General features: G+C 53.7%; 8 protein-coding genes across 9 annotated transcripts in view; 1 reads left to right on the top strand and 7 right to left on the bottom strand.

The window, feature by feature from the left end:
* Positions 1-5614, top strand: part of SCRN3 (secernin 3) — a 28390-nt gene extending 22776 nt beyond the window's left edge. Inside the window, exons 6-8 of one of the 2 annotated variants that reach the window (XM_075529034.1) lie at positions 542-704; positions 2649-2826; positions 5126-5614. In XM_075529034.1, coding sequence (XP_075385149.1) covers positions 542-704; positions 2649-2826; positions 5126-5299 — 515 coding nt within the window. In that variant the 3' untranslated portion in view covers positions 5300-5614. Of the gene's footprint in view, positions 1-541; positions 705-2648; positions 2833-5125 lie in introns of those variants that run through there. The other variant, XM_075529035.1, reaches the window with a different exon arrangement.
* A 1054-nt stretch (positions 5615-6668) lies between these two features.
* On the bottom strand, positions 6669-7037 carry LOC142423993 (transcription elongation factor 1 homolog). The gene has a single exon (XM_075529128.1). It carries the CDS (start codon positions 7035-7037, stop codon positions 6669-6671), a length of 369 nt encoding a protein of 122 aa, XP_075385243.1.
* Positions 7038-8373: 1336 nt separating this feature from the next.
* On the bottom strand, positions 8374-8742 carry LOC142423992 (transcription elongation factor 1 homolog). Its single transcript, XM_075529127.1, has one exon. The coding sequence runs from the start codon at positions 8740-8742 to the stop codon at positions 8374-8376; it is 369 nt and encodes a 122-aa protein (XP_075385242.1).
* Positions 8743-10082: 1340 nt separating this feature from the next.
* On the bottom strand, positions 10083-10451 carry LOC142423991 (transcription elongation factor 1 homolog). The gene has a single exon (XM_075529126.1). The coding sequence runs from the start codon at positions 10449-10451 to the stop codon at positions 10083-10085; it is 369 nt and encodes a 122-aa protein (XP_075385241.1).
* A 1340-nt stretch (positions 10452-11791) lies between these two features.
* LOC142423990 (transcription elongation factor 1 homolog) lies at positions 11792-12160 on the bottom strand. The gene has a single exon (XM_075529124.1). It carries the CDS (start codon positions 12158-12160, stop codon positions 11792-11794), a length of 369 nt encoding a protein of 122 aa, XP_075385239.1.
* A 1342-nt stretch (positions 12161-13502) lies between these two features.
* LOC142423989 (transcription elongation factor 1 homolog) lies at positions 13503-13871 on the bottom strand. Its single transcript, XM_075529123.1, has one exon. It carries the CDS (start codon positions 13869-13871, stop codon positions 13503-13505), a length of 369 nt encoding a protein of 122 aa, XP_075385238.1.
* Positions 13872-15213: 1342 nt separating this feature from the next.
* LOC142423988 (transcription elongation factor 1 homolog) lies at positions 15214-15582 on the bottom strand. The gene has a single exon (XM_075529122.1). The coding sequence runs from the start codon at positions 15580-15582 to the stop codon at positions 15214-15216; it is 369 nt and encodes a 122-aa protein (XP_075385237.1).
* A 1342-nt stretch (positions 15583-16924) lies between these two features.
* Positions 16925-17293, bottom strand: LOC142423987 (transcription elongation factor 1 homolog). The gene has a single exon (XM_075529121.1). It carries the CDS (start codon positions 17291-17293, stop codon positions 16925-16927), a length of 369 nt encoding a protein of 122 aa, XP_075385236.1.
* Positions 17294-18139: the final 846 nt, after the last annotated feature.

Genomic DNA, 18139 nt, shown 5'->3' with positions numbered 1-18139 from the left:
AGGTGTTCTGGAATTCTCATTCTTCTCAAGATTATCCATAGTTTGTTATAATCCACTGAGTTGAGTGCCTTGGCAGTCAATAAAACAAGCAAACATCTTTCTGGTGTTCTTTGCTTTGAGCTAAGATCCATGTATCAACAGCAATATCCCTTGTTCCAGGTGCTCTTCTGAATCTGGCCTGAACCTCTGGCAACTCCCTGTCCATGTACTGCTGCTAACTAAATACTGCTAAGCAGATTCTGTAAGCACAGTAGAATTGATTGCGTTGCCCTATCATGTCCTTCTTCTTTAGAAGATAAGAGATTTTATCCACTACAATGGTTTTGAAACCTTGCATGTTTATATAGGCATTTTAAATATCTTCCTGTGACAGTAGCGTGAATATAATTGCAGTTAGGAGAACAAGATTTATTTATGGCAGTCTCTTGTTTCTACCAGGACCAATATTCATGCTATATATTCTCAGCAGAGAAAACAGTTTGTAGTTGTGTGGTATCTGTGTATGAGATGTGTTTAATGATTTTAGAAATTATTTCCCCAGGAAGCATAACTTTTGAAGCAATGATGGAAATCCTTCGTGATAAACCAAGTGGCATTAATATGGAAGGACAGTTCATGACCACTGCAAGCATGGTTTCCATTTTGCCACAAGATACCAGTCTTCCCTGCATCCACTTCTTCACAGCGACTCCAGACCCTGCGAGGTAAGCTCACAACACCCTGTGCACCTGAAAAGGGGCCGGACTAAGGGGAAAGCCATTAGTGCAGTGGTGATATTACCAGGCTAAATTTTTTTGTCACAGGACAGGACAATAACTCTTGTATATATTTTATGTTGAAGTTTTAGTCAGCCATTTTCATGTGTGTAGAACACCACAACTCCTCATGTTTTATAGGATGACATGTTAACAGTGCCTTGTATGTAATTATCATATCCCCTCTGCCTCAAAGTTTAGCATTGTCAAGAAAAAAATTGGGCAACTTTGAAAAAAATTCATATTTCAAAAATTACAATAGTAGGTGATTAATAACAAATAGTATAAAAGGTTAAATAATTCAGTTATGCTGGATTTACATGTCTGCATATGTGTTCACATCTAGAAAACACACACACATATATAAAACTTAGGAGGTGCGTCATAATGTTCATAGAAATATGGGATTCAAAGACAATAGAAAATTTTCACAAAAACTTTGAAGCCCCCTTATATCGTAAATAGTGGTTTCTAAAGATTATCTTGATCACCTTGATGTGAGTGACTGATCATTAGTATTTCACAACAAATTCAATGCACCTTACATTTAGAAATAATTTATAGTCATTGCCTCTTAATGTTACAGAATTTCTAGTGACTTAGTAGGTAATGGGCTGGGCTGTTTGACTGCAAGGTCAAGAGTTCTAACCCAGTAGCTGCTCTGCAGGAGAATGGTCAGGCTATCTTTTTCTTTAACAATTTAGTCTCAGTTTTACTCTATCCTATAGTGTGCCTGAGTCAGATTGAATAAAGGGCCTGAATTTTGGGCATGTATTATTATTACAGTCTGTTATATTATTAGATATTTCCAAGAAAATGAAATCAAAACTGTTTCTCTAATTACTATTTTTTTTCATTTCATCTCAAAATGTTATCCTCGGTTTAATCTTGAGAATTATCTTTCTCTTCTGTTATGGTTTGAATTGTGTTCCCTCAGATGCATGTAAACCCTACCCTCTGGGCTGTGGTCAGGGGAAGGTTGGTAGCATTGTTGCTTATGAGTTGGGCTGCCAACTGCAAGCGCAGCAATTTGAAACCACGGAGCTGCTGCAAGGGAGATAGATGGGGCTTTCTATCCCATCAAGAGTTCCAATCTAAGAAACTCACAGGGGCAGTTCAACCTTGTCCTATAGGGTCAATATGAGTCAGCATCCACTCAATGGCAGGGAGTTTGGTTTCCTGGTTTGGTCCTGTGGTTATAGCCCTACTTGGGAATAGGTTGTCTTTATTTGTATTAATGAGGCAAAATTTGTGTAGGGCGTGTTGAGCCAATCTCTTACAAAATATAAAAGAAACAGATTAGCCAAGCAGAAATGGGCAAGGCAGATGCCAAGCCACATGGAGCTCTCCAGGAAACCAATAAGAGAGGGAGAAAACTTTCCTTTGGAGCCGGTGCGCTGAACCTGGACTTCAGCCTCCTACATTGTGAGATGTACACTTCCGTTTGTTAGAGCCACCCACTTTCCGAAGGAGAGGCCTTCAGAGGTTCTTGGAAAATGGGACTAAAAGATAATGGGATTTTTCCATGTGTCCATTTTGAACTGCCTTGTATTTCGTTACCCTCCAATTGCGGAGGCGGCAGCAGAAACTGGGACACATTGTTTTGTTATGTTGTAGGCACTGTGTATGAGCCAGGCCCTCTGTTAGGTATATGGGAATACAAGACAAACTAAAGCATAGTCCCATGCCTCAGAGGAAATCTCAGTGTACCAGGAAGGTAGTGTGACAGGATCTAATCAGTATGTAGCATCATTAATAAATGCTTCTAACTTGAGGACATCTTGGAACTTAACATGAATGCCAGATATATTTAACAAAAATACCAGATATATTTTATATTTTAATATTTTAAATGTCAACATGCCAGTTTAATAATGTTTCTTTTTTTTCTAGATCCATTTTTAAGCCTTTCATATTTGTGCCAAATATATCACAACTATTAGATACCAGTTCACCAACATTTGAACTTGATGATCGAGTTAAAAAGTCACATTTGAGGATTAGGCCTGACAGAAGACACCCACTTTACCAAAAACATCAACAGGCATTGGAAGCAATAGATAATGATAAGGTATGAGTATATATATCCTGATTCATTGAGAATTGCTTGAATTATAATTTAGTCCATATTTTAAACTTTGGAATTTTAGCCTTCTTGTCTTCCTTCATATAAACATAGACTAAAAAGAAATTATATAATCAGACTCTAGTAGAATTGTATTGATTCATGACTAATTAAGAGTGTGTAATGAGTCCTTAAAAATAGTGTATTAAATGTAATAACAGGTACTTTTTATTGAGCACTTACTATACACCAAGACCCATGATATTTTCTTAAACAAAATATGTTATTTGATTACTCTTCAAAGGCATCTTCCAAAAAAACAAAAACAAACTCACTGCCATCAATCAATTCTGACTCATGGTGATGGTACAGGGCAGGATAGAGCTGCTTCTGTGGTTTTCTGAAACCACACTCTTTAACCCCAAGGAGCAAATGGTGGTTGCAAATTGCTAACCTTGTGGTTGACAGCCCAATGCATAACCACTACCCTACCAGGGCTCCTCACAACTACCTTATAAGGTAGTTATTATTATTCCTTTCTATTGATAAAGATGAGCAGAGTAGGAGAATTTAAGGAGCTTGCTTAGAATACAAGGGGGCTTCAAAAAGTTCTTGGATGGTTCCATTATCTTTTAATTTCACTTTCCACAAGCATTTTGAAGCTCCTTCTTATATTCCATACCCCAAATTATTAAATGCTTATTAATTGACTTTTTGGTAAAATAATATGAAAATAAAAGTTGAAAGTTCAAAATATAGTTAAAGCTATTAAGTCGTTCATGAGTACCAAAGGCACAAGCACAGGAGCAATTGTGAAGATGATGCAGGACCTGGCCGTTGTCCCTCTATTGCGCATTGAATCGCTATGAGTCAGAACTGATGCTACTGGCCCTGACAACAACAACAGCAACAGATGCTGATTGACAGCAAAATGTGGTGGGAAGGTCATGAGATTTGCAGGAAGAAGTGACAAAAGAACTAGGCTCTAATATTGGTTCTAAACTATGCTCGTGTCTCTCAGAGAGTGAGTGCTATTGATGTTTTTAATTTGCCTGCATTGATTCTTAATGAAGTTGAAAATTTCTTCAAGAGATTGAAAATCGCTCATGTCGGTTTATTGGCCTTTTGTGTTTCTTCTTAAACGACTTTCTTATTGTCTTATTTGCACTCTTTTCAATTGATTCTAGATGGTTTTTATTTATTTAGGGTTTTTTTGCCTCAAAAGTAGCAGAAATATATTCAGATGAATTATTTATACATGTATTTTATCCAGGTTTTTGTTTGACATTTAAAGTTTTAATAGTATTTTTGTGAGACAAAAATTTTAGTCAGTTACATTTGAGAGTCTTTTCACTTCAGGTACCTGTAAGTAGTGTTTCAAAAGGTCTACCTTATTTAAAAATAAAAATAATAACAAAACTTTGATATTTTCTTCAAGTGTAGATGTGTCTTTAAAAAAGTGTAATGCATCTGAGATTTATTTATGAGTATGTTATGAAGTGAGGATGCTAACTTAGTTTTTATAATGACCATCCACTGTTTAAATGCCATTCATAGACAAAACTATCTTTTCTTCACTAATAAAAAATGCAATGTAATTGCATGTAATTACATATTGAAATCCTTATTAGGTTAATAATATTTGTCTGTGGAGCTCTTCCCCATAAGTACTTCAAAGCTTTAAAATCATATTCACTTTTCAGTAACTTTTTTCTTACGTACATTTTTCTCTAAGTGCGGTACTCTGGCTGATTGAATAAATACACCAATGGCTCCTTTCTAGAAGAGTCGAAGTCCTTTTATCCCCTTCTTAAAACAAAGAGGGAAAAAAAAACAAAAAAAAACAAACAAAGAGGAATTCAAAGAGAAAATGAGCTTTCTTTTAGTTGTTCTTTCTCTTGAACATCGCTGTTCTATTTCCTTTGTTTAATCTGATAATGTTCATTTCAACTATACATAAGTCTAAATTCATAAAGATTTCTCAACTTCAGTTTTCAACAACTTTCCCCATATGCAATTAATATCAGACTTTCCATTGTCCTGTTATTTATAATTTAGGTTTTTTGCTTTTAGACAAATCAGACATAATCTTGCCCTATCTACTAAGAAGAACAATAACTGATATCCATGTATGAACTCAATCTAAAGCAATGTTTTACCTAAACCTCCCCCACCAAACATCATTCCTTTCATATCGAAAGAATATAGAGAGGGAAGGACCAAACCGGAAGTAGAAAACATGTGTTGGAAGGTGGTGAGACTCGTGTATGTGTGTTTATGTATTTTCATTTTTTTAATTATTCAGGAAAAAGCCAGGGTGATTTTGGATGGAATGAAGAAACTGGAAAAAGAACTGTTCAAAGAGATGGAATCAATCCTTCAAAGCAGACATATTTCAGTGGATAAAGTGATAAATCTCTATTCTCAGTGTACAAAAGATGAAATTAGAATTTATACAACAAATATTAATTCTCCGTGATCATATAAGTGACCACTTGATCCTCAAAAGAAGAATCCTGAAAGCTAAACTTTTTTGTGTGTCCATAGTTTGTAAACCTAGTTTGAGGAGCTCAGCTCTTTATTAGAAGTGAGGTAAGATATGCACCATTGACCCAGGAAAGAGGGCAGCACTGAAATTAGTCACACAGATTATATATTATTACCTATAATAATTAATTTTGTCACAATAATTACATATTCAAGGTATATAGCATGAAGCATTACAATGATATATGTATTTATGTTTAATTCTAAATATATAATGCTCTCAAATAAATACTATTACTACATTAAAGAAAACGGTGGAGAGCTAGCCCCTTGCACAAATAAAGAAGGCAGCCTTCAGGAGAAGCGGAGGCGGAGGCGGAGCAGGAGCCAGAAACCAGATCCAGGAGTGGCTGGAGAAGGGAGCTGGAGTCCAAGGGCCTAGGGCCCGCCAGCGGTCAATTTATACAAACCTGCCTGAGGAGGCCACGCCCTCGAGGTGGGGCTGGGGGGGAAGGGCGGGCTGGATATGCAGCCCTGCCCAGATCGCCTCAGGGCAGTGTGCATGGGAATCATTCCTCTGAGTTTCTGGAGTCCCCCTGTGGGGAGGGGCCGTGACTGGGCTGAGGAAAGACACGGACAGGGCAGAGGAGAGTTGGAGGGCGCGGGGAGACACCAGGGAGCGGAAAGCATGTGCCAAGAGCTGTCCCCTGCCTAGGCCAGCTCCAAGCTCCAAGTGCTCGCCTGCCAGGCTTCAGGCGAGGCAGGAAAAGTATATCCTACCATGGCCACCTGTGGAATCAGGTTGGACGGTGTCAAAGGAAAGGCTTCCTTTCCCAGGGGATTTGGAGGGAGGCTGTGTGTGTGTGTGTGTGTGTGTGTGTGTGTGTCGTCGAGGAGCCAACAGGAGGGCGGGGTGACCCCTGAGAGGTACCAGGGAGAACGAGGGAATACAAAACACCGGACACCGTGTGAAGGGAGGATAACCGTGTTGGCTGTGGCCTGGATGATGGCGGCACAACTGTTGGGAAGGTGATGGGACCAGTGAAATGGAGACATGCTCACATGCACAAATCAAGGACTTCACGGATTCCTGGAATACTAATCGACTAGGTGGATGAACCTATTTGTACATCTCTCTCTCAAGGTCTTTCATTCTCTCCCTCTCTCTGTGTCTCTTGCTCGCTCGCTTTCTCTTTCTCACTCTCCCCCGCCCCCCTCTCTCATTCTCTTATTCAGTCCATCTCTTCTTTTTTCGTCTCTGACGCTCTCTCTTTCAGTCCCTACCGCTCTCAGCACAGTCTGTTTGTCCTGGGCGCCCCCATCCGCCCCCTGCCCCCAGACAAGCTGGCAGAACGCTTTATTCATGCTCCGGGGCTCAGGCATCTGAGAGGAACCAGGGCCCGTGGGGTGCTCGCCCGCTGTGGACGGCTGCCGTTGGGGACACCGTGGGTGGCCTCAGGGGCGCTTCTCTGGGGCTGCTCTTGGTTGGCCTCCTCACAGGCATCGACCCAGGCGTTGTACACGTCCACGGGGTCGGAGAGGTGGGTGATGGGCGCCTGGAAAGCCTCGAAGCAGACGCCGCAGGAGATGACCGCTTTGCCGCGGGCACGGTCCATCTTTGCTTCACAAGCCTTGGGGTGGTTGCAGAAGGGGCAGGTGAACTCCGTGTCCAGGGTGCCGGTCCTCTTCTTCTTGGGAGGCGGCTTCTGTTTAGGCTTGCCGCGCCCCATGATGGACCCCAGCGAGGCGCGCAGTGGTGGAGGCGGAGGTGGGTGGGTCGGTGAGCGAGCCCCGTGGGCCCGGCAGGTCAGTCGGGTGGCACTTGAAGGCGTCCCCTGCTTGCTGGCTAGCTGGCTGGCTGGCTGGTTGGCTGCAGCTGCGGGTGCCGACCAGACCAACAGGGGCGGGAGGAGGGCTGGAGGAAGGAAGCGAGGCCAAGCGGAGCAGGGACGCCACTGGCTGTGGAGGCAGCGTCGTCGTGGATCCTGGTCGTCGTCCTCCTGGCAGGTCGCAGATGGCTCCTGGGATCAGCAGGCGGCCTTCTGGGGAAGCGGAGGCGGAGGCGGAGTCGGAGGCGGAGCAGGAGCCGGAAACCAGATCCAGGAGTGGCTGGAGAAGGGAGCTGGAGTCCAAGGGCCTAGGGCCCGCCAGCGGTCAATTTATACAAACCTGCCTGAGGAGGCCACGCCCTCGAGGTGGGGCTGGGGGGGAAGGGCGGGCTGGATATGCAGCCCTGCCCAGATCGCCTCAGGGCAGTGTGCATGGGAATCATTCCTCTGAGTTTCTGGAGTCCCCCTGTGGGGAGGGGCCGTGACTGGGCTGAGGAAAGACACGGACAGGGCAGAGGAGAGTTGGAGGGCGCGGGGAGACACCAGGGAGCGGAAAGCATGTGCCAAGAGCTGTCCCCTGCCTAGGCCAGCTCCAAGCTCCAAGTGCTCGCCTGCCAGGCTTCAGGCGAGGCAGGAAAAGTATATCCTACCATGGCCACCTGTGGAATCAGGTTGGACGGTGTCAAAGGAAAGGCTTCCTTTCCCAGGGGATTTGGAGGGAGGCTGTGTGTGTGTGTGTGTGTGTGTGTGTGTGTGTGTGTGTCGTCGAGGAGCCAACAGGAGGGCGGGGTGACCCCTGAGAGGTACCAGGGAGAACGAGGGAATACAAAACACCGGACACCGTGTGAAGGGAGGATAACCGTGTTGGCTGTGGCCTGGATGATGGCGGCACAACTGTTGGGAAGGTGATGGGACCAGTGAAATGGAGACATGCTCACATGCACAAATCAAGGACTTCACGGATTCCTGGAATACTAATCGACTAGGTGGATGAACCTATTTGTACATCTCTCTCTCAAGGTCTTTCATTCTCTCCCTCTCTCTGTGTCTCTTGCTCGCTCGCTTTCTCTTTCTCACTCTCCCCCGCCCCCCTCTCTCATTCTCTTATTCAGTCCATCTCTTCTTTTTTCGTCTCTGACGCTCTCTCTTTCAGTCCCTACCGCTCTCAGCACAGTCTGTTTGTCCTGGGCGCCCCCATCCGCCCCCTGCCCCCAGACAAGCTGGCAGAACGCTTTATTCATGCTCCGGGGCTCAGGCATCTGAGAGGAACCAGGGCCCGTGGGGTGCTCGCCCGCTGTGGACGGCTGCCGTTGGGGACACCGTGGGTGGCCTCAGGGGCGCTTCTCTGGGGCTGCTCTTGGTTGGCCTCCTCACAGGCATCGACCCAGGCGTTGTACACGTCCACGGGGTCGGAGAGGTGGGTGATGGGCGCCTGGAAAGCCTCGAAGCAGACGCCGCAGGAGATGACCGCTTTGCCGCGGGCACGGTCCATCTTTGCTTCACAAGCCTTGGGGTGGTTGCAGAAGGGGCAGGTGAACTCCGTGTCCAGGGTGCCGGTCCTCTTCTTCTTGGGAGGCGGCTTCTGTTTAGGCTTGCCGCGCCCCATGATGGACCCCAGCGAGGCGCGCAGTGGTGGAGGCGGAGGTGGGTGGGTCGGTGAGCGAGCCCCGTGGGCCCGGCAGGTCAGTCGGGTGGCACTTGAAGGCGTCCCCTGCTTGCTGGCTAGCTGGCTGGCTGGCTGGTTGGCTGCAGCTGCGGGTGCCGACCAGACCAACAGGGGCGGGAGGAGGGCTGGAGGAAGGAAGCGAGGCCAAGCGGAGCAGGGACGCCACTGGCTGTGGAGGCAGCGTCGTCGTGGATCCTGGTCGTCGTCCTCCTGGCAGGTCGCAGATGGCTCCTGGGATCAGCAGGCGGCCTTCTGGGGAAGCGGAGGCGGAGGCGGAGTCGGAGGCGGAGCAGGAGCCGGAAACCAGATCCAGGAGTGGCTGGAGAAGGGAGCTGGAGTCCAAGGGCCTAGGGCCCGCCAGCGGTCAATTTATACAAACCTGCCTGAGGAGGCCACGCCCTCGAGGTGGGGCTGGGGGGGAAGGGCGGGCTGGATATGCAGCCCTGCCCAGATCGCCTCAGGGCAGTGTGCATGGGAATCATTCCTCTGAGTTTCTGGAGTCCCCCTGTGGGGAGGGGCCGTGACTGGGCTGAGGAAAGACACGGACAGGGCAGAGGAGAGTTGGAGGGCGCGGGGAGACACCAGGGAGCGGAAAGCATGTGCCAAGAGCTGTCCCCTGCCTAGGCCAGCTCCAAGCTCCAAGTGCTCGCCTGCCAGGCTTCAGGCGAGGCAGGAAAAGTATATCCTACCATGGCCACCTGTGGAATCAGGTTGGACGGTGTCAAAGGAAAGGCTTCCTTTCCCAGGGGATTTGGAGGGAGGCTGTGTGTGTGTGTGTGTGTGTGTGTGTGTGTGTGTGTGTGTGTCGTCGAGGAGCCAACAGGAGGGCGGGGTGACCCCTGAGAGGTACCAGGGAGAACGAGGGAATACAAAACACCGGACACCGTGTGAAGGGAGGATAACCGTGTTGGCTGTGGCCTGGATGATGGCGGCACAACTGTTGGGAAGGTGATGGGACCAGTGAAATGGAGACATGCTCACATGCACAAATCAAGGACTTCACGGATTCCTGGAATACTAATCGACTAGGTGGATGAACCTATTTGTACATCTCTCTCTCAAGGTCTTTCATTCTCTCCCTCTCTCTGTGTCTCTTGCTCGCTCGCTTTCTCTTTCTCACTCTCCCCCGCCCCCCTCTCTCATTCTCTTATTCAGTCCATCTCTTCTTTTTTCGTCTCTGACGCTCTCTCTTTCAGTCCCTACCGCTCTCAGCACAGTCTGTTTGTCCTGGGCGCCCCCATCCGCCCCCTGCCCCCAGACAAGCTGGCAGAACGCTTTATTCATGCTCCGGGGCTCAGGCATCTGAGAGGAACCAGGGCCCGTGGGGTGCTCGCCCGCTGTGGACGGCTGCCGTTGGGGACACCGTGGGTGGCCTCAGGGGCGCTTCTCTGGGGCTGCTCTTGGTTGGCCTCCTCACAGGCATCGACCCAGGCGTTGTACACGTCCACGGGGTCGGAGAGGTGGGTGATGGGCGCCTGGAAAGCCTCGAAGCAGACGCCGCAGGAGATGACCGCTTTGCCGCGGGCACGGTCCATCTTTGCTTCACAAGCCTTGGGGTGGTTGCAGAAGGGGCAGGTGAACTCCGTGTCCAGGGTGCCGGTCCTCTTCTTCTTGGGAGGCGGCTTCTGTTTAGGCTTGCCGCGCCCCATGATGGACCCCAGCGAGGCGCGCAGTGGTGGAGGCGGAGGTGGGTGGGTCGGTGAGCGAGCCCCGTGGGCCCGGCAGGTCAGTCGGGTGGCACTTGAAGGCGTCCCCTGCTTGCTGGCTAGCTGGCTGGCTGGCTGGTTGGCTGCAGCTGCGGGTGCCGACCAGACCAACAGGGGCGGGAGGAGGGCTGGAGGAAGGAAGCGAGGCCAAGCGGAGCAGGGACGCCACTGGCTGTGGAGGCAGCGTCGTCGTGGATCCTGGTCGTCGTCCTCCTGGCAGGTCGCAGATGGCTCCTGGGATCAGCAGGCGGCCTTCTGGGGAAGCGGAGGCGGAGGCGGAGTCGGAGGCGGAGCAGGAGCCGGAAACCAGATCCAGGAGTGGCTGGAGAAGGGAGCTGGAGTCCAAGGGCCTAGGGCCCGCCAGCGGTCAATTTATACAAACCTGCCTGAGGAGGCCACGCCCTCGAGGTGGGGCTGGGGGGGAAGGGCGGGCTGGATATGCAGCCCTGCCCAGATCGCCTCAGGGCAGTGTGCATGGGAATCATTCCTCTGAGTTTCTGGAGTCCCCCTGTGGGGAGGGGCCGTGACTGGGCTGAGGAAAGACACGGACAGGGCAGAGGAGAGTTGGAGGGCGCGGGGAGACACCAGGGAGCGGAAAGCATGTGCCAAGAGCTGTCCCCTGCCTAGGCCAGCTCCAAGCTCCAAGTGCTCGCCTGCCAGGCTTCAGGCGAGGCAGGAAAAGTATATCCTACCATGGCCACCTGTGGAATCAGGTTGGACGGTGTCAAAGGAAAGGCTTCCTTTCCCAGGGGATTTGGAGGGAGGCTGTGTGTGTGTGTGTGTGTGTGTGTGTGTGTGTGTGTGTGTGTCGTCGAGGAGCCAACAGGAGGGCGGGGTGACCCCTGAGAGGTACCAGGGAGAACGAGGGAATACAAAACACCGGACACCGTGTGAAGGGAGGATAACCGTGTTGGCTGTGGCCTGGATGATGGCGGCACAACTGTTGGGAAGGTGATGGGACCAGTGAAATGGAGACATGCTCACATGCACAAATCAAGGACTTCACGGATTCCTGGAATACTAATCGACTAGGTGGATGAACCTATTTGTACATCTCTCTCTCAAGGTCTTTCATTCTCTCCCTCTCTCTGTGTCTCTTGCTCGCTCGCTTTCTCTTTCTCACTCTCCCCCGCCCCCCTCTCTCATTCTCTTATTCAGTCCATCTCTTCTTTTTTCGTCTCTGACGCTCTCTCTTTCAGTCCCTACCGCTCTCAGCACAGTCTGTTTGTCCTGGGCGCCCCCATCCGCCCCCTGCCCCCAGACAAGCTGGCAGAACGCTTTATTCATGCTCCGGGGCTCAGGCATCTGAGAGGAACCAGGGCCCGTGGGGTGCTCGCCCGCTGTGGACGGCTGCCGTTGGGGACACCGTGGGTGGCCTCAGGGGCGCTTCTCTGGGGCTGCTCTTGGTTGGCCTCCTCACAGGCATCGACCCAGGCGTTGTACACGTCCACGGGGTCGGAGAGGTGGGTGATGGGCGCCTGGAAAGCCTCGAAGCAGACGCCGCAGGAGATGACCGCTTTGCCGCGGGCACGGTCCATCTTTGCTTCACAAGCCTTGGGGTGGTTGCAGAAGGGGCAGGTGAACTCCGTGTCCAGGGTGCCGGTCCTCTTCTTCTTGGGAGGCGGCTTCTGTTTAGGCTTGCCGCGCCCCATGATGGACCCCAGCGAGGCGCGCAGTGGTGGAGGCGGAGGTGGGTGGGTCGGTGAGCGAGCCCCGTGGGCCCGGCAGGTCAGTCGGGTGGCACTTGAAGGCGTCCCCTGCTTGCTGGCTAGCTGGCTGGCTGGCTGGTTGGCTGCAGCTGCGGGTGCCGACCAGACCAACAGGGGCGGGAGGAGGGCTGGAGGAAGGAAGCGAGGCCAAGCGGAGCAGGGACGCCACTGGCTGTGGAGGCAGCGTCGTCGTGGATCCTGGTCGTCGTCCTCCTGGCAGGTCGCAGATGGCTCCTGGGATCAGCAGGCGGCCTTCTGGGGAAGCGGAGGCGGAGGCGGAGTCGGAGGCGGAGCAGGAGCCGGAAACCAGATCCAGGAGTGGCTGGAGAAGGGAGCTGGAGTCCAAGGGCCTAGGGCCCGCCAGCGGTCAATTTATACAAACCTGCCTGAGGAGGCCACGCCCTCGAGGTGGGGCTGGGGGGGAAGGGCGGGCTGGATATGCAGCCCTGCCCAGATCGCCTCAGGGCAGTGTGCATGGGAATCATTCCTCTGAGTTTCTGGAGTCCCCCTGTGGGGAGGGGCCGTGACTGGGCTGAGGAAAGACACGGACAGGGCAGAGGAGAGTTGGAGGGCGCGGGGAGACACCAGGGAGCGGAAAGCATGTGCCAAGAGCTGTCCCCTGCCTAGGCCAGCTCCAAGCTCCAAGTGCTCGCCTGCCAGGCTTCAGGCGAGGCAGGAAAAGTATATCCTACCATGGCCACCTGTGGAATCAGGTTGGACGGTGTCAAAGGAAAGGCTTCCTTTCCCAGGGGATTTGGAGGGAGGCTGTGTGTGTGTGTGTGTGTGTGTGTGTGTGTGTGTGTGTGTGTGTCGTCGAGGAGCCAACAGGAGGGCGGGGTGACCCCTGAGAGGTACCAGGGAGAACGAGGGAATACAAAACACCGGACACCGTGTGAAGGGAGGATAACCGTGTTGGCTGTGGCCTGGATGATGGCGGCACAACTGTTGGGAAGGTGATGGGACCAGTGAAATGGAGACATGCTCACATGCACAAATCAAGGACTTCACGGATTCCTGGAATACTAATCGACTAGGTGGATGAACCTATTTGTACATCTCTCTCTCAAGGTCTTTCATTCTCTCCCTCTCTCTGTGTCTCTTGCTCGCTCGCTTTCTCTTTCTCACTCTCCCCCGCCCCCCTCTCTCATTCTCTTATTCAGTCCATCTCTTCTTTTTTCGTCTCTGACGCTCTCTCTTTCAGTCCCTACCGCTCTCAGCACAGTCTGTTTGTCCTGGGCGCCCCCATCCGCCCCCTGCCCCCAGACAAGCTGGCAGAACGCTTTATTCATGCTCCGGGGCTCAGGCATCTGAGAGGAACCAGGGCCCGTGGGGTGCTCGCCCGCTGTGGACGGCTGCCGTTGGGGACACCGTGGGTGGCCTCAGGGGCGCTTCTCTGGGGCTGCTCTTGGTTGGCCTCCTCACAGGCATCGACCCAGGCGTTGTACACGTCCACGGGGTCGGAGAGGTGGGTGATGGGCGCCTGGAAAGCCTCGAAGCAGACGCCGCAGGAGATGACCGCTTTGCCGCGGGCACGGTCCATCTTTGCTTCACAAGCCTTGGGGTGGTTGCAGAAGGGGCAGGTGAACTCCGTGTCCAGGGTGCCGGTCCTCTTCTTCTTGGGAGGCGGCTTCTGTTTAGGCTTGCCGCGCCCCATGATGGACCCCAGCGAGGCGCGCAGTGGTGGAGGCGGAGGTGGGTGGGTCGGTGAGCGAGCCCCGTGGGCCCGGCAGGTCAGTCGGGTGGCACTTGAAGGCGTCCCCTGCTTGCTGGCTAGCTGGCTGGCTGGCTGGTTGGCTGCAGCTGCGGGTGCCGACCAGACCAACAGGGGCGGGAGGAGGGCTGGAGGAAGGAAGCGAGGCCAAGCGGAGCAGGGACGCCACTGGCTGTGGAGGCAGCGTCGTCGTGGATCCTGGTCGTCGTCCTCCTGGCAGGTCGCAGATGGCTCCTGGGATCAGCAGGCGGCCTTCTGGGGAAGCGGAGGCGGAGGCGGAGTCGGAGGCGGAGCAGGAGCCGGAAACCAGATCCAGGAGTGGCTGGAGAAGGGAGCTGGAGTCCAAGGGCCTAGGGCCCGCCAGCGGTCAATTTATACAAACCTGCCTGAGGAGGCCACGCCCTCGAGGTGGGGCTGGGGGGGAAGGGCGGGCTGGATATGCAGCCCTGCCCAGATCGCCTCAGGGCAGTGTGCATGGGAATCATTCCTCTGAGTTTCTGGAGTCCCCCTGTGGGGAGGGGCCGTGACTGGGCTGAGGAAAGACACGGACAGGGCAGAGGAGAGTTGGAGGGCGCGGGGAGACACCAGGGAGCGGAAAGCATGTGCCAAGAGCTGTCCCCTGCCTAGGCCAGCTCCAAGCTCCAAGTGCTCGCCTGCCAGGCTTCAGGCGAGGCAGGAAAAGTATATCCTACCATGGCCACCTGTGGAATCAGGTTGGACGGTGTCAAAGGAAAGGCTTCCTTTCCCAGGGGATTTGGAGGGAGGCTGTGTGTGTGTGTGTGTGTGTGTGTGTGTGTGTGTGTGTGTGTGTCGTCGAGGAGCCAACAGGAGGGCGGGGTGACCCCTGAGAGGTACCAGGGAGAACGAGGGAATACAAAACACCGGACACCGTGTGAAGGGAGGATAACCGTGTTGGCTGTGGCCTGGATGATGGCGGCACAACTGTTGGGAAGGTGATGGGACCAGTGAAATGGAGACATGCTCACATGCACAAATCAAGGACTTCACGGATTCCTGGAATACTAATCGACTAGGTGGATGAACCTATTTGTACATCTCTCTCTCAAGGTCTTTCATTCTCTCCCTCTCTCTGTGTCTCTTGCTCGCTCGCTTTCTCTTTCTCACTCTCCCCCGCCCCCCTCTCTCATTCTCTTATTCAGTCCATCTCTTCTTTTTTCGTCTCTGACGCTCTCTCTTTCAGTCCCTACCGCTCTCAGCACAGTCTGTTTGTCCTGGGCGCCCCCATCCGCCCCCTGCCCCCAGACAAGCTGGCAGAACGCTTTATTCATGCTCCGGGGCTCAGGCATCTGAGAGGAACCAGGGCCCGTGGGGTGCTCGCCCGCTGTGGACGGCTGCCGTTGGGGACACCGTGGGTGGCCTCAGGGGCGCTTCTCTGGGGCTGCTCTTGGTTGGCCTCCTCACAGGCATCGACCCAGGCGTTGTACACGTCCACGGGGTCGGAGAGGTGGGTGATGGGCGCCTGGAAAGCCTCGAAGCAGACGCCGCAGGAGATGACCGCTTTGCCGCGGGCACGGTCCATCTTTGCTTCACAAGCCTTGGGGTGGTTGCAGAAGGGGCAGGTGAACTCCGTGTCCAGGGTGCCGGTCCTCTTCTTCTTGGGAGGCGGCTTCTGTTTAGGCTTGCCGCGCCCCATGATGGACCCCAGCGAGGCGCGCAGTGGTGGAGGCGGAGGTGGGTGGGTCGGTGAGCGAGCCCCGTGGGCCCGGCAGGTCAGTCGGGTGGCACTTGAAGGCGTCCCCTGCTTGCTGGCTAGCTGGCTGGCTGGCTGGTTGGCTGCAGCTGCGGGTGCCGACCAGACCAACAGGGGCGGGAGGAGGGCTGGAGGAAGGAAGCGAGGCCAAGCGGAGCAGGGACGCCACTGGCTGTGGAGGCAGCGTCGTCGTGGATCCTGGTCGTCGTCCTCCTGGCAGGTCGCAGATGGCTCCTGGGATCAGCAGGCGGCCTTCTGGGGAAGCGGAGGCGGAGGCGGAGTCGGAGGCGGAGCAGGAGCCGGAAACCAGATCCAGGAGTGGCTGGAGAAGGGAGCTGGAGTCCAAGGGCCTAGGGCCCGCCAGCGGTCAATTTATACAAACCTGCCTGAGGAGGCCACGCCCTCGAGGTGGGGCTGGGGGGGAAGGGCGGGCTGGATATGCAGCCCTGCCCAGATCGCCTCAGGGCAGTGTGCATGGGAATCATTCCTCTGAGTTTCTGGAGTCCCCCTGTGGGGAGGGGCCGTGACTGGGCTGAGGAAAGACACGGACAGGGCAGAGGAGAGTTGGAGGGCGCGGGGAGACACCAGGGAGCGGAAAGCATGTGCCAAGAGCTGTCCCCTGCCTAGGCCAGCTCCAAGCTCCAAGTGCTCGCCTGCCAGGCTTCAGGCGAGGCAGGAAAAGTATATCCTACCATGGCCACCTGTGGAATCAGGTTGGACGGTGTCAAAGGAAAGGCTTCCTTTCCCAGGGGATTTGGAGGGAGGCTGTGTGTGTGTGTGTGTGTGTGTGTGTGTGTGTGTGTGTGTGTGTCGTCGAGGAGCCAACAGGAGGGCGGGGTGACCCCTGAGAGGTACCAGGGAGAACGAGGGAATACAAAACACCGGACACCGTGTGAAGGGAGGATAACCGTGTTGGCTGTGGCCTGGATGATGGCGGCACAACTGTTGGGAAGGTGATGGGACCAGTGAAATGGAGACATGCTCACATGCACAAATCAAGGACTTCACGGATTCCTGGAATACTAATCGACTAGGTGGATGAACCTATTTGTACATCTCTCTCTCAAGGTCTTTCATTCTCTCCCTCTCTCTGTGTCTCTTGCTCGCTCGCTTTCTCTTTCTCACTCTCCCCCGCCCCCCTCTCTCATTCTCTTATTCAGTCCATCTCTTCTTTTTTCGTCTCTGACGCTCTCTCTTTCAGTCCCTACCGCTCTCAGCACAGTCTGTTTGTCCTGGGCGCCCCCATCCGCCCCCTGCCCCCAGACAAGCTGGCAGAACGCTTTATTCATGCTCCGGGGCTCAGGCATCTGAGAGGAACCAGGGCCCGTGGGGTGCTCGCCCGCTGTGGACGGCTGCCGTTGGGGACACCGTGGGTGGCCTCAGGGGCGCTTCTCTGGGGCTGCTCTTGGTTGGCCTCCTCACAGGCATCGACCCAGGCGTTGTACACGTCCACGGGGTCGGAGAGGTGGGTGATGGGCGCCTGGAAAGCCTCGAAGCAGACGCCGCAGGAGATGACCGCTTTGCCGCGGGCACGGTCCATCTTTGCTTCACAAGCCTTGGGGTGGTTGCAGAAGGGGCAGGTGAACTCCGTGTCCAGGGTGCCGGTCCTCTTCTTCTTGGGAGGCGGCTTCTGTTTAGGCTTGCCGCGCCCCATGATGGACCCCAGCGAGGCGCGCAGTGGTGGAGGCGGAGGTGGGTGGGTCGGTGAGCGAGCCCCGTGGGCCCGGCAGGTCAGTCGGGTGGCACTTGAAGGCGTCCCCTGCTTGCTGGCTAGCTGGCTGGCTGGCTGGTTGGCTGCAGCTGCGGGTGCCGACCAGACCAACAGGGGCGGGAGGAGGGCTGGAGGAAGGAAGCGAGGCCAAGCGGAGCAGGGACGCCACTGGCTGTGGAGGCAGCGTCGTCGTGGATCCTGGTCGTCGTCCTCCTGGCAGGTCGCAGATGGCTCCTGGGATCAGCAGGCGGCCTTCTGGGGAAGCGGAGGCGGAGGCGGAGTCGGAGGCGGAGCAGGAGCCGGAAACCAGATCCAGGAGTGGCTGGAGAAGGGAGCTGGAGTCCAAGGGCCTAGGGCCCGCCAGCGGTCAATTTATACAAACCTGCCTGAGGAGGCCACGCCCTCGAGGTGGGGCTGGGGGGGAAGGGCGGGCTGGATATGCAGCCCTGCCCAGATCGCCTCAGGGCAGTGTGCATGGGAATCATTCCTCTGAGTTTCTGGAGTCCCCCTGTGGGGAGGGGCCGTGACTGGGCTGAGGAAAGACACGGACAGGGCAGAGGAGAGTTGGAGGGCGCGGGGAGACACCAGGGAGCGGAAAGCATGTGCCAAGAGCTGTCCCCTGCCTAGGCCAGCTCCAAGCTCCAAGTGCTCGCCTGCCAGGCTTCAGGCGAGGCAGGAAAAGTATATCCTACCATGGCCACCTGTGGAATCAGGTTGGACGGTGTCAAAGGAAAGGCTTCCTTTCCCAGGGGATTTGGAGGGAGGCTGTGTGTGTGTGTGTGTGTGTGT

Source organism: Tenrec ecaudatus, chromosome 13 (genome assembly GCF_050624435.1).
Source record: "Tenrec ecaudatus isolate mTenEca1 chromosome 13, mTenEca1.hap1, whole genome shotgun sequence".
Taxonomy (NCBI): Eukaryota; Metazoa; Chordata; class Mammalia; order Afrosoricida; family Tenrecidae; genus Tenrec; species Tenrec ecaudatus.
Note: the sequence above shows the minus strand (reverse complement) of the source record. Positions and strands in the feature narration are given on the sequence as shown.

Excerpts from the sequence above, each read along its gene's own strand:
- LOC142423993 (XM_075529128.1), bottom strand. The coding sequence starts at position 7,037 with ATGGGGCGCGGCAAGCCTAAACAGAAGCCGCCTCCCAAGAAGAAGAGG.
- LOC142423992 (XM_075529127.1), bottom strand. The coding sequence starts at position 8,742 with ATGGGGCGCGGCAAGCCTAAACAGAAGCCGCCTCCCAAGAAGAAGAGG.
- LOC142423991 (XM_075529126.1), bottom strand. The coding sequence starts at position 10,451 with ATGGGGCGCGGCAAGCCTAAACAGAAGCCGCCTCCCAAGAAGAAGAGG.
- LOC142423990 (XM_075529124.1), bottom strand. The coding sequence starts at position 12,160 with ATGGGGCGCGGCAAGCCTAAACAGAAGCCGCCTCCCAAGAAGAAGAGG.
- LOC142423989 (XM_075529123.1), bottom strand. The coding sequence starts at position 13,871 with ATGGGGCGCGGCAAGCCTAAACAGAAGCCGCCTCCCAAGAAGAAGAGG.
- LOC142423988 (XM_075529122.1), bottom strand. The coding sequence starts at position 15,582 with ATGGGGCGCGGCAAGCCTAAACAGAAGCCGCCTCCCAAGAAGAAGAGG.
- LOC142423987 (XM_075529121.1), bottom strand. The coding sequence starts at position 17,293 with ATGGGGCGCGGCAAGCCTAAACAGAAGCCGCCTCCCAAGAAGAAGAGG.